Source organism: Triplophysa dalaica, chromosome 22, assembly GCF_015846415.1.
Source record: "Triplophysa dalaica isolate WHDGS20190420 chromosome 22, ASM1584641v1, whole genome shotgun sequence".
NCBI classification, from domain to species: domain Eukaryota; kingdom Metazoa; phylum Chordata; class Actinopteri; order Cypriniformes; family Nemacheilidae; genus Triplophysa; species Triplophysa dalaica.
The window spans coordinates 11,738,699-11,753,103 of record NC_079563.1 but is presented as its reverse complement, the minus strand read 5'-3'; the positions used below and the strand labels follow the sequence as shown (position 1 = coordinate 11,753,103).

At 47.0% G+C, this 14,405-nt stretch overlaps 1 protein-coding gene across 7 annotated transcripts in view; it reads right to left on the bottom strand.

Annotated features, from left to right (window-relative positions):
* The window catches only part of synj1 (synaptojanin 1), a 28,783-nt gene extending 14,546 nt beyond the window's left edge, over nucleotides 1-14,237 (bottom strand). For 3 of the 7 annotated variants that reach the window (XM_056736096.1, XM_056736098.1, XM_056736099.1), the window contains exons 1-11: nucleotides 14,030-14,234; nucleotides 12,939-13,086; nucleotides 12,649-12,735; nucleotides 12,144-12,411; nucleotides 11,830-12,055; nucleotides 11,646-11,729; nucleotides 9,970-10,031; nucleotides 7,193-7,289; nucleotides 6,920-7,095; nucleotides 539-620; nucleotides 305-457 (exon numbers count right to left, since the gene is read on the bottom strand). In XM_056736096.1, coding sequence (XP_056592074.1) covers nucleotides 305-457; nucleotides 539-620; nucleotides 6,920-7,095; nucleotides 7,193-7,289; nucleotides 9,970-10,031; nucleotides 11,646-11,729; nucleotides 11,830-12,055; nucleotides 12,144-12,411; nucleotides 12,649-12,735; nucleotides 12,939-13,062 — 1,359 coding nt within the window. In that variant the 5' untranslated portion in view covers nucleotides 13,063-13,086; nucleotides 14,030-14,234. Of the gene's footprint in view, nucleotides 1-304; nucleotides 458-538; nucleotides 621-6,919; nucleotides 7,096-7,192; nucleotides 7,290-9,969; nucleotides 10,032-11,373; nucleotides 11,452-11,645; nucleotides 11,730-11,829; nucleotides 12,056-12,143; nucleotides 12,412-12,648; nucleotides 12,736-12,938; nucleotides 13,087-14,029 lie in introns of all 7 variants that reach the window. The other 4 variants (XM_056736094.1, XM_056736095.1, XM_056736100.1 and 1 more) reach the window with 3 other exon arrangements.
* Nucleotides 14,238-14,405: the final 168 nt, after the last annotated feature.

Here is a 14,405-nt window from a genome sequence, read left to right as displayed (position 1 = left end):
CTGCGTCTGCATCTATAATTCAAACATCCACAAACTGACTTGCAGTGGAGTTCAACATATCCTATTTCAGCTAATTTGGACAAAGCTAAACTCTCTGTAACAGCTCCAACAGTCCAGGCGCCTCAAATCGCCAACTCTTATTAAAAATGCATGGCTTCTGGTTGCTCTTCTGCTGCAATCGGTATCAGTGTGAACACCCATTTACAGTACATTATTTACAGGAGACAATTCCCAGGAGCCACAAACACTGAAGTATCTTGCTCAAGAAAAAAATAACTATGATTCTAATTTATACACCACAAACCTTTGCTTTGCCATCCAGAGCGCCAGTGCCTGCGTAGATCTTGCTGATCGAGTCTCCATTGGTAGACCACATGGTACGGAAGACCTCCTGAAACCGTGCGACCAGCTGAGGCTTCTCAGTCAGACCCATGTCTTCCAACTGTTGTGGAAGCATCTGAACAACATAAACAAAGTATATTAAAATACAGAAAAATCAAGAGAACAGTAAGTATTGGCAAAAGTGAATGGAGCTTGCCTCAAGCGCAATATAGGCTTGGACACTGTTGGTCCTGTCCAAGCAGTCCAGACAATTGGAACGAATGGACCCAGACTGACATCTGTGATGGAAAAAGAACGTCTTGGTTACGTATGTAACCTCAGTTCCCTGATGGAGGGAACGAGACGTTGTGTCGAGAACGACAGATGGGGTTCGCCCTTGAGAACCAATCAACTCTGACTACTATAGAAAAGGCCAATGAAATTTGGCGAATGCAATTTGCATGCCGGGCTCCGCCCCCGGAAATCCGGTATAAAAGGAGGCCGGCGTGCAGCATTCACTTACCTTTGTTCTGAAGAGCCTGAGACCTCTCAAACTGCAGCAGAATACGATACGTGTTCGTGGCATAAGGGACACAACGTCTCGTTCCCTCCATCAGGGAACTGAGGTTACATACGTAACCAAGACGTTCCCTTTCTGTCGGTCTCTCGACGTTGTGTCGAGAACGACAGATGGGGTTGCCTATGGAAAACGCCACAACGCTGTATCGCGTCACAATCTCTAGCGAAGCGACGGTAACAAGCCTGGGCGTGTCATCTCGAAGCTTTCGTGAGACTGTAACCTTCCAGTGTGGTGGTCGGGGGGTTCCAGAGCTTTCTTGGAGAAAGATGGGTACAGCCCTGACCGGTAACTTTCACGGACTGGGCCTTAGCTCTCTATAGGCGAGAGGCCATCCAGATCAGTTTACACCGGGTAAGCGCGACTCTTAATCAGAGAAGCGCTACAGAGGCCACCTCCTACCCGTGGGGAGGAATATGGTGGATATAGGTATGGTCTCGTCCTTGGAGGAGAACGCATGGAACGTGCGGACTGAGTAGTTAACCGCGAGGTGGAGGCCCACCTGGGGAAGCTCATGGGTTACCAGGAGTGGGAACCATTCTCATGAGGATACATCAGACGGAACAGCCCACGGAGGGGGTGTTACAGACGTCCGGTAGCACTAGGTCCGGTTAGAGCTATCTGTGATAGCTCACATGGTATCCCGGCCTAAGGGGGAAGGCTGCTCTGCCCAGCCAGCCCCCAGGGGGTGCTTGTTTGGTGATGGATGGAATGCCTATTCTTAACCAGTGTCTGGGTAAGAAGGGAGGCTGGTGAGGTACCAGTTTCTTAGCGATGTGTTCGGGTAAGAAGAAAAGGTAAATAGCACACTGACCCAACCTGTTAGAGGGTGGAAAGGTGCTTTCGCAGGCATACGCCCCCCCGGATGCCAGTCCTACATGTCGCCACGCAGGACGTGGGCTGACACCGGGTTTACGCAAAGGTTGTTAACCCTTGCGAAGGTGTTTGGGCATAGCCCAACCCGCAGCTCTACAGATGTCTGCTAGAGAGGCGCTTCTGCCAGTGTCCAGGAGGTGGCTAAACTCCGTGTGGAGTGAGCCCTCACTGCCAATGGGCATGGGAGATTCTGAGATCGGAATGCCGTCGTAACGGCGTCCACGACCCAGTGCGCCAGCCTCTGTTTGGAGACAGCCTTCCCCTTCTGCTGTCCTCCAACAGACACGGAGCTGGTCAGAGCTTCAGAGCTCTGCGTGCGGTCCAGTACGTACTGGACACAACACTAATCGGGTTGGGTCTTCCTCCCCTATGGGGAGCGCCTGCAAGTTCACCACTTGGCCCCGGAGGGAGTAGTGGGAACTTCTTGGGCACGCATCCGGGCCTGGGTCTCAAGATAACGTGAGAGTTTCCAGGGCCGAGTTTAAGGCAATCCAGGGACACGGAGGATGCTCGGTGGTCCCCTACCCTCTTGAAAGAAGTGAGCGCCGTCAGGAGGGCCGTCTTACTCTATGAGGAAGATCGGAACCTCCGAGGGGCTCTTTGGGGGGCCCTGAGGCTCCCCAGGACCACTTAGGGTCCCAAGAGGGTATGGAGCGGAGATGAGGCGGATTCCGCCCTCTCGCTGCTTAGGAACCTGGTGACCAGGTCGTGTTGCCCTAGAAACTTTCCACCGACTGAGTCGTGATGAGTGGCAATAGCGACTACATACACTTTCAGTGTGGAAGGGAGATGTTAGTCTCCAGTCTCGTGAGGAGGGGAACACAATCCTGATCAAGCACCTCAGTGGGTCTTTCTCGTTGAGAAAGACACCAGGACGAGAAGAGGCACCGTCTAGAGGCGTGTAACCGCCTAGTAGATGGGGCCCTAGCCTGGGTGATGGTCTCAGCCGTATAGGGGGAGTAGCCATCTTAGGATCTTCTCGTCCCGTCTAGAGACCAGACATGGGTGTTCCAGAGGTCTGATCTGGGATGCCAGAACGTGTCCTTCCCCTGAGAGAGCAGGTCCTCTGTCAGGGGAATGGTTCAGGGGGAGTCGCTGTCCAGAGCATCGGCTCTGAGGCCAAGTGCGGTTAGACCGGTGTGGTGTAACCAATAACACTTGGTGCTCCTGCTCCCTGACCTTGCACAGAGTCTGTACAAGAAGGCTCCTGGGGGGGGGAAGGTGTGCTTCCGCCCATCCCGCGGCCAGCTGTGCGCAAGGATATCCGTGCCGAGGGCAGGGACTATCAAGCGGGCAAATGGTGGTGTTACGGGAGGTGAACAGGTTTTACCTGGGCCTACCCGAACAGCCTCCAAATGAGCTGGACTGCACGGGGGTGGAGTCGCCACTCTCCACGAGGCATAAACTGGCGAGAAAGCACGTCGGCTGTCTAGTTCAGTTTGCCCGGGGTGTGTGGCCTGCAGGGAACGAGTCACCTGTTGACTCCACCGGAGGAGGCGTCGAGCAAGTTGTGTTTAGCTGCTGTGTGCGAACGCCACCCTGACGATCTGTATTCGCTACAGCTATAGTGCTGTCCTCGGAACAGCACGTGCATGTCTCGCACGAGAGGCCGTAGCCTGCTCAGTGCAAGTAGCATAGCCCACAACTCTTGGCAATTGATATGCCAGCGCAGGCGGGGGTTCGTCCAACACCCCACCTGCGTGCCCGTTGCACACTACACCGCACCCCTGCAGGGAGACTTCAGTCGTCACCACGACCTGCCTCATAACCTGCTCAGAGGGACCTGAGTCCGTCGAAAAAGTCATAAAGACTAGGGGTTATGGTGCGTCGGCAGCAGGGCAGCATCACCATGCGCCTGCTGCCGGTGTGCCACGCTCTCCTCGGAACTCGACTCTGAAACCAGTGTTGGAGCGGTGTCATGTGCATCAACTCGAGGGGTATTAGCCCGCGAGGACGCCATGTGTCCCAGGAGCCTCTGAATTGTTTCAGGGGGACCGCTGTCTGCCTAAAATGTTCATTTCAGACAGTTCAACACTGGTTGGGCACAACTGCGGACAGGTGTGCCGACATGGTGACAGAGCTGAGTTCCATACTGAGAAAGAGGATGCTCTGCACTGGGGAGAGCTTGCCCCTCTCTTGGTTGACCTGGAGTCCCAATCGACCTAGGTGCCGGAGCACCAGGTCCCTTTGTGTACATAACAGATCTCGCGAGTGTGCCAAGATAGGCCAGTCGCTGAGATAGTTTAGTACCCGCTCGCCTTCCTCCTCTCAGGGAGAAAGGGCGGTCAGGGACAGACCGAAAGGGAGGACTCTGTACTGATATGCCCGCCTCTCGCACGCGAACCGTGGGAACGGTCGGTGTCGAGGAGGATCGAGACATGAAAGTAAGCGTCCTTCAGGTCGATTGCCACGAACCAATCCTGACACCTCATAGATGTCAGGACGCGCCTCTGTGTGAGCACCCTGAATGGCAGCTTGTAAAGGTGCTCTGTTCAGGGTACGCAGCCTTTGGGGGCAACCCGCCGTCTTTCTTGGGAACGATGAAGTGCGGGTGGTGACCCACTGAACATCTTGGTTTTGAGGGACGAACTCGATGCCTGTTTTGCCAGAAGGGTGGTGACCTCTACCCGAAGTACGGAGGCGTCCCTGCCTCTGACAGAGGGAGAGATGATGCCCCGAGACTTGGGTGAGTCTCTGGCGAACTGGATCGAGTAACCAAGACGGACCGCCCTCATTAGCCAGCGAGACAGTGTGGGCAGCTCTCGAGCTCCCAGGGACTGTGACAGGGTGACCAAGGGGACGGTCTGCTTCATCATTCCCACGGGGGGTGGTTCGTCGGCTGGCGGAGCTAACCATGTCGCGGGGAGTCCCCGGAGGGAAGGTTTTTGCTCCGCCTGCTTACCTGCCTGGCGGGACAACGGCACGCACTGTCGGTTTGAGAGTGGTGACGGCTGTCGTATATGTGTACGACCTCACGCCTCGCCAGGGTGTGAGGTCGGTTCGCCGAGCACAGTCCAGTGGAGTGTGCGATCGGCTGCAAGTAAACCCGGGGAGAACAGAAAACTCAGTGAGTAAGTGGGCGCCAAGCCCTAACAAGGGCCCGGCTTTGGTGACGAGGCAGGAGTCGTCCCGTACCGACCGATCAGAGCCGTGGCTGTGAAGGTTCGGGCCCGATGTTGTTCTCCCTGGGGTCTTCCCGTCAGTGTCCCTTCTCGCGAGGAGGTTGCTGACGGGGTGGAGGTTTCCCCCTCGACCTCTGCTTCCGGGGTGCCGCCTGTGGGGGCACAGGAACCGGAGCCGATGTCGAAAGGGTCCTGGGTTGCAGGGAAGCAGACGTCACGTGAGATCTCGGAGGCCTGTAGGCGGCCGAGTCGCGGCGTGAAAAAAATGTGGTTAATTGCCACTGTCTGCTTCGCCGTCAAAAAACTGCTGAGCGCAGTCCTCGACGGTGTTACCAACAACCCACCCTGCGAGATGAGTGCATCAAGAAAGCGGACTTCCTTGCTGTCACTCTTCTGCACAAGGTATAGCCGGGGGTGTCTCTCCTGGACCACTACCGTGGACATCGTCCGACCCAGGGCCCGTGCCGCCGCCTTAGTCGCCCGTAGAGCGCTGTCAGCGGCGGCACGGAGATCCTGCATTATACCCGGGTCGGCCTTACCCTCGTGGAGCCCTCTCAACGCCCTGGCCTGGCGGACCTGCAGGATGGCCAAGGCATAGAGAGAGGAGGCAGCCTGGCCCGCAACATCGCAAGCCTTCGACACCAGTGATGCCAAAGTCTTACGTGCTTTGGACGGTAGGAGTGGTCGATCCCCCCCCAGGTGGTAGCCGTCCGCGGCACAGGTGCACCGCAGGCGGACGTTCCACCCGGGGGATCTCGACGCAGTCCTTGGCTGCCTCACCATCGAGGGAAGTAAGGGAGCCGGAGCTGGTTTCACTGGAACGGTCCGTGAGAGGAGCGTTCCAAGTTTTACACAGCTCCTCATGCACCTCCGGGAAAAACATGGCACCCGGGGTGGGCGCGGTTTGCACCGCGCACCGACCTCGGGAACCACGCATCCCCGGGTTAGCACGGATGACATCACTTCTGCTTCCTCCTGAACTCGACCGCTGGGGGTGGAGTTTGGATTCGGCAGAGTCGGATGCCAGTCTCCCTCCGATGCTGCGAGCGACATCTCATCTACGTCACACATCGTTTCCGAGTGTGTGCGTGAGGATCCGGACGGTATGCCACCGCCGGTTGGGGAACGTTCAGAAGAGCGAATCGGGGTGCGATCGGCCCGTGAGCACTTGGCTGGCGGGTTTACGTTCGCAGAGTTCCCCGTATCACTAACGCTGCTAACGTGGGTGGTCATCGGGGCCGTAGCCACAGATGTCACAGCCCGGGTAGCAGACGAAATGGTGGCTGGTTCCCGTAGGAAGACAGCCACCCGTGACCGCAACTTCTGAATGACAATCTGCCCGCAGTGCAGGCAGATGTGTCAACGAACGCTGCTTCAGTGTGCTGGACGCCCAGACACCTAATGCAGCGATCGTGTCCATCCCCCTCCTCGATGAGGGTGCCGCACCCAAGAGAACAGCGGGACATGCCGCGCTGGAGAATGCTCAGTCAGTCCTGAAAAGGACTTTTAGAAAAAATCTCTAACACCTCCGGAACCGCCGAGACGCCCAGGGGAAGGTCGCTGCAGAAAGGGACGATCCGCTGTAACACGTCGTAGCACCAGCGTGTAGTTGTAGAGGATTGAATCCTGAGTTGTACTCATGAGCGATGGCTCTGAAGAACAAAAGGTAAGTGAATGCTGCACGCCGGCCTCCTTTTATACCGGATTTCCGGGGGCGGAGCCCGGCATGCAAATTGCATTCGCCAAATTTCATTGGCCTTTTCTATAGTAGTCAGAGTTGATTGGTTCTCAAGGGCGAACCCCATCTGTCGTTCTCGACACAACGTCGAGAGACCGACAGAAAGGGAACTATATGTTAATTTATCCAGGATTATCTGGACTGGCCGATAACAATGCCTGCATATTCGTGTAAACATACACATCTGGGAGCTAAATGTTAATATGGCAGCACTCCTGTCATCTCATTCTTGCGTGTCCCGTGACAAAACCAGGGCTTACAATAAAGTACAGTACAATACCTCACCTCTTAATGGCAGATTCCGCAGAATAGCTGAAGAAACCACATTCGTCTAGAAATTTGCTAATGAGAGGTTTCAGAACAGTGTTGAGCTTTTCAGTCTTCCCACCTTTAACCATCTGATGATAGTCAAAGTTCAACATTTTCACAGCGTTGGCATGTTCTGAAGCTTTCAGGTGACTCTGTGGGCGAAGACATAGACCGTCTTTACAGAGCAAAAGAAAAAAAGCATTAAAGTACTTGGAAGAACACTTTTCTGTGTTTAAAATAACAAATCACCTGGAATGCTTTGCTAAGCATGTTCTCGCCCTCCTTCATACCGAGCAGGTTGATGATCAACTGTTTTCCGTACAGCATCCTCAAAGCACTTAAATGTCTGAAAAGGTGACATTACATAGGCTTAATACACACTTATAAAAACTGTAAAGCATATTCAAAAAAAGAGGATTAGCCAAAAACAAACAAGGAAATCAAAGAAATCTGAATTCAAACTGTAAAATAAATACAAAGGGTTCCTTTAAACAAAGCAATGTGTAAAGACAGATCAATGAATCAATAGATCATTAGGAATGACTAGGAAGAAACAAATGTGTTGTCTGAATCTACTTCCACTTTCATCACAACCTGACTCAGCACTCCAGGGAACAAACCAGTGACTCATGATGAATAAAGAATGTCAATCATGCTCCGTGTGAGGAACAGAGTGGAAAGAGCCAGGGCACCTTAAGAATGAATCGTGTCACTGCTGTTATTATACATATTCAAGAAAAGGTTTTCTTAATGCTAATTTCTATCATTCCATAAAAAAACTAATATCAGATGAGCTCTGAATTGCAACCTATGATTGTATGTTACTCCTGTAAACCACAGGTAAGAAGTCATGATCTTATGGACTGAGATATGAGAAATGAGATATACAGCTCTCTGCATGGAGCATGTAAGTCACACTTGTCAGAAAAGTGAGTGAAACACACACAAGCACAATTTTTTACCAAATAGAACGTCAGTGAAGAACAGGGCAAGAAAAATCATCATTGACTCCACACACCCTGCAAACAAACTTTTTGAACTGTTTCCCTCTGGCCGGCACTTTAGAGCACCAAACACCAGGACTTCCAGCCCCAGAAGCAGCTTCTTCCCCCAGGCAATCTCCCTCCTAAACAGATAACTGCTCCTTAAGAGCAATATTCCACTTTCACTACTCCTATAGTGTTCACTATAGTGCCTTATTATGTGTACATTTTATTTATACATGTATATAACACTTCCTCAACTCAGTACATTATCCATTTGCACAATTGTACATACAATCTGTTAATATGTATATTCTACTATATACTACCCCGTATAATGTCTCTTATATGTTAATATCCCCCATTTTCTGTACAAGTCCTTTATTTTATATATGCATATTTTAGTATCTTTTAGACTGTAAATCTTATAAATACTGTATTGTTATTGTGTTGAATGTCTGTACTAGAGGCTTCCAACACCAAAGAAAATTCCTTGTGTGTGCAAGCACACTTGGCATAAAGCTCTTCTGATTCTGATTACATTTACATTTAGCAGACGCTTTTATCCAAAGCGACTTACAGTGCACTTATTACAGGGACAATCCCCCTGGAGCAACATGGAGTAAAGTGTCTTGCTCAAGGACACACTAGTGGTGGCTGCTGGGATCGAACCAGCAACCTTTGATTTACCAGTTCAGTGGTTTAACCCCCTAGACCAGCGGTTCTCAATCCTGGTCCTCGCGACCCCCTGCTCTGCATATTTTGTATGCTTCTCCTACCGCTTCGGAGGTTTGTTTAATACGCCCATAAGAGCCCTGCGAAGTAAACATCACTAGATATTCTGCCATAAATCCCGTTCGAAATGTGGATAATGTTGCGCAAATCTCAAAATTACGGTTAAATTACCCTTCAATCTTCCGTAGTAAGTTTTGTTCTTCGTGTTCTTAAATTAACGTCAGCCGATTTCATGTGTGCAGGGAGTAGAGAGCAATGAACACAGTTCAGGGAACACGTCAATCGGAACGCGGTTCATTCATTAAGCTCTCTTCTAATGAGCTAGAGATTTAAATCAGGTGTGTTAAACAAGAGAGATACACAAAATATGCAGAGCGGTGGGTCGCGAGGACCAGGATTGAGAACCGCTGCCCTAGACCACCATCTCCGCATTAGTAGGTTCACTTCCGCGATTTGGTACGATTGCGTTCATATCAGAAGCACAGCATACTGGAGTTCACATGAACCAGACCCCAGACCTCGCTTTTTAAGCGGACTCGGTTACAATTCACATCATCCAAACGAACCGAACTCTGACGTTAATCGAACCCAGGTGCGCATCAGAAGTGCTAATGTGAAACAGCCGTTAGACTCTTCATTTGATAATTTAAATCTAACTTTAATGGTGCTCTATAAATGATGTGTTTTGACAATAAATTACAAGACAGTTACTGCCATAATCCTGTACATGTACCTGTATTCAACAAATGTGGGTCATTATGTTTGTGTGATATTTGATAGTTTTGTGTAATAATGGATCATTCAGTCAAATTATACTGTTTTAGGGCTGCTTGATATATAAAATATAAAAAGCGTGCATATCACAATAGTTTGCAATAACTGAATGGTTTTACAAAACAAACAACTAGTAGCAACTGGTTTTGCTTGTTTGTATAACCAGTTGAAATTCTGCAACATTAAAGAAATATTATTATCTGAAAACTTGCTAAATAATGCAATATATACAATATGCAATACAATAAGGATTTAAGTTTGAAAAGACTAATTTTAACTATATTTAAATGTTGTAAAAATGAAAATGTAACCAACATACATGTTTTACATTCTTTCGTTGATCATTTTCCACCTGTCAGAACATGCATGTACTTGTGAACACACTTAAACTATTTCTTCAAATCTATATACCCATCTAGAATAGGATTAGAGCAGGTGTGAACTAAAATACACATTCAGAAAGGATTAAGGTTTGAACGTGAGACAGAACAGCTGGATCCTGGCACCATCCAGAACCAGCAAAACTGTAATTACCTCTCAAAAGCCGGTGCGTTTGCTTCGAAACCACGTGACAGCTTGACACGATGGGAACCGACCTAAAAACACACAAAAATTGGGACCTCGTGTTTACTTCATTTTTGGGATATGAAAAATGAAGCCATGAACAGTGAGGAATAAAGACACAGATTAGAGCCAGATGTAAGTCTGAATGCCTGTTGACTGGAGTTGTGTTTGAAGATGCAGAATAAGAAATAATCACAAGAGGGAAGATTTCAACAATCACTTTATAAGATCAGTAAAGCCTGAAGATCTCTAAAGAGATACCGTACCAGTGGAACACGCATTCATCTAGATTTAAAAACATTGCCAAACCAGATATGTGCTTTAGGTGACAGTCTAAACTTTGTTGGTTAGATACAGATATTATTGGCAACAGGAAGTCAATTATTGCTTCAATGCACGACATTTAACTAACCTCTCTCACATCCTTTGGTGTAATGTATTATCTTCACATCTAGAACCATAAATGGCTTGCTATAAAAAGGCTATTACTAGCTTCTCATTTCTTGCAGTTATCAACGAAAATGGTCAAACTTTCATAACACAATTACTTCCTCAAACTATATAATTCATTGTAAATCTAAGATATATTGTACTTTTCAATCACATTTATAATTTACTCTTTCTTTACACATTTTATTTTGATTCTAACACTTTCAAATGGGCTGGATCTAAAGTGGGCCATTGACTTGCATGTTGGAGTCCCACCCAATTCTGCTCGTTCCCTCTGCAGGTCCCTGTCATTAATATTTCATACATGAAGAATGGCAGCAGAGACAAGCTCACATTACCCTGAGCATTTCTTGTAACCGAGAAAAGGTATCCTGTGGCAATTCTACTTCCTTTATTTTGCTCTTTGCATCTTGACACGCAACTACTTAAGTGACACCAATGCACTCCGTGAAGACAATGTCTTCCTTCATGACTTGAAATGTATAACCATTGCCAACAGTGGATTTAAACTGCGAAGAACGCCAGTTGTTAAACAGCATTGATGTTCTGTAATGCATATGATAAAGTTCTGTCGAAAGCCTTGCAGCAACCTGAACCCCGGCGTTCACCCGAAAATTAGTTTTCTGCACGTTCCGAACATGACATTCTTGAAACACAAGACGATATTCTCTTAGTCTGCATGTTTGGAACGACATAAAAGTGAGTAACTAAAGACAAAACTGTAACCAGCTTCCCACCAAAAGCAGAGATGATAATGTGTATGCAATGTCAGGAGAAAGACTTCCTTAATTCGATTTCACAAGAAGGCGATGAATTAAACAGAGTCTGGCTCCTTTCCCAAATGAATCACAGCCAGTTCAACTGACATTGCACAAACCCTTGGAAGCAAAGAGCAGATCATACAGAACTAAGCCATTGAAATACCAGCTGTTGGTTCCCATGATGTCCTTTTGCTTCTCGACTTTGATTCAGCTGCAACAAAATCCCCTGAAACGAGTTTTTCTGATAATATGAATAGAGGGGGTAAGCGTTGGCTACATGTTATGTACCGGAAACATAAGAATTTGTTTTTGTGGTTACTCGCACAGGCTTGGAACTCCAACAAGCTGGGGTATAACTCGATAGAGGACAATGCACATGTTGTCTCAATCTGATTCCAAATACAAGTGTCATATTGATTTAAGGCTTTAACATACCTGAATACCCGGCTGCTCCCAGAATAAAGGTATTGACCCTCGGATCTGAATGAAGGATGACACTTTGTCATCAAGAAAAATAACCTGCAGGTAACAAACAAAACGATGCATGAATCCTACATAAGGTACAATTAAGGAAGTGAGATTAAAGGTTACTCGAGGATGACTCATACTGTTGGCACACCTGTTCAGTCTCCACAAAGTTGGCCACCTGACCATCATCATTTGCTCCCCGGACGTTGAAACGAGTGCCTGCCCGCTCAGAGCTGAGCCGAGAGATCACACAAGCCTTGGCCTGCTTGTGGCCAGCGTAAATGGTGCGAATCTCGACTCCTCCACACATTAACCTCAACAGCCAATCATCACAGTTCACCCCATAATGCTTGAGATGGAGATGCAGGGACTGATTCCTGTAAACAAGTTATGTATTATATAACCACTATATATACACTTTGGGAATTTTATTTGATTCACTTCAGTTAAAAAATATAAACTCACCAGAAAAATCGATTGTCAGATGTATCTTCTCGGATTCTACGGTGCGCGTTCAAGCTGAGGTCCAGACTCACTCCGGTGGAGGACCAGGCAAAGTAGAAGTTGCCAGAGTTTAGGACTTTCCTGACGTCCGCAATCCGGTCCTCATCCGTAGGGTCGTTCTTAAGAGAAACAAACTCTGTGCCAGTTACACGAAAGACTTCAGAATCCTGAACTTTGCCAACAGAACTGCATCCTGTCACGACCACCAGACTGTGCAGCATAGAATCCCCTACGGAAGGGAGTAAAGATAAATAATACAATAATAATGTGTTAATGTATGAATAAAAGACTACACTGTTTCTCACACTCACATTTACCACCCATGAAGTTTTGTTCTGCTAAGTATTATACTCAGTGTTTTGGTGAGATTTTAAGTCCACTATCATTAAAAAGATCCTGTAATCTGTCACCAATGGGGATTTGTTAATGTTATGATGACAAACACATAAAAAAATACAAACTGTACCGAGGTTAAGACGAAGAACTCCAAGGATTCCATAAGCATCGAGCATTTTGGTATATGCTGTTTTAATGGTCTCTTTCTCTGCTGAAGCTGTAACATGACATTAAAGGCATATTTTGATATGAACAATCATATTTATTTGTAATGACTGATATTAAAGACCGCAGCTATATAAATTACAATCATATTACAGTAATAAACAATACACCTTACTTGTGTCAGTAGATGATTGTTTAACATTTTTAGATTTTAAATAAAATCCAATTAAAGACAAACAATTTAAACAGTCTTACACAGTACGGCAACAGCTCCAGACTCAAACATCAGGCATTCCTCTCGATTTCTGGTTTCCACAATCACACTGTATGGAGGCGGGTCCAGTTTATGATAAATACGATAACCTTTGCTGAAAGCCATGGCTGGAGACAACCTGTTTTAATGCTATATGAGGAAAAACATACAGGGTTACTTCTCTAATGCACACCATAACATACAAAGGATTGAAATGGTTTCAAGCGGCCTGATTCAGACGAGCAGGTGCATCAAATGCCGCATCTTGTAAGAGCTTTACAAACGCAGTCTGTCAAGATCTTACCGCTGCCGAAAATAAAACAAACCAAGAGATTTGCACTTTTAATGCAATTGTTAACACGCGTCCTCCTTATGGATTTAAGCATTTAAGAAAACATCGTATCATCAAGCCATCATTTGGCAGAAAGAAAACACAAACCCATTGATAAATGTTCAACGTAACATTTAAATGCGTATTAGTTACGCGGCTTTATTAGTGATGGACCGCTTAAAACCCGTTTGTCTCATCCATCCAGAGATACAGAATGCACCCAAATACCATCAAAGACGAAGCATCCTCCTGACACATAAAATGTCCGGCTTAAATCAAACGAACTATGCAAAAACAGACAATGACATTGGGCTCATTTCAATCTCTAACGACATACAGTAAGATCTGCAATGCAAATCTATGAATATGTTTAAAATTCGTGCAAATTCATCACTGTCTAACCTTGGGCCACTGTCTCAGCGTGAGAGTGAAGGTTAATTCGCATGATATAAATAATCATCCATGTGATAAATACGATACGGAAGATCAGGGCCTCACTTGATCACCGATCTGTCAAAATTAACGGTTAAAAATGACTGACAGCGCTTAAAGCACTTAACGTTAGCAGGTTGCCATATGATAATCAACACTAACGGCTAACATTATTAGCCTGCTAGCTTTCATCGCATTCTTGTAACGTATAAACAATTGCATTATTGGCAAGATTGGGTAGGTTTTTACATTATAAATGCAAAAACAATCATTTTGTTCTTCATTTATAAAGATGCTTGGTAATGAAATATATGGTCTTAAGTAAATTACCTGTCAGAGTTGTGTCTGTTTTTCCCCGGTTGAAAATTGACTGTGGCTACAAGCAAGAAAACGCCTAGCGGTAGCGCGGGGCAGGTAGTTCAACCACAGAAATACAACTGAAACGTAGAAAGGTACCGGTAGTTGAGTTGTAGTTACGTTCCTGGATACTTCCGGTTCCTGAAATTGAGTCGAAAATTGAATAACTGGCTATTCTGGGCCGAGGTGCGCCCTCTTCTGACAATATAACGTCAAAACGTATTATCTTTTATTCTTCACGTCGCGTTTTAATTCAGTTTTTTTATCTAGACCCCTCCCACTATGTACGCCTACTCAATTTTACCGTAACGCTTGATTTAGCAGAGTCTTACGTTCAATACTATAATGT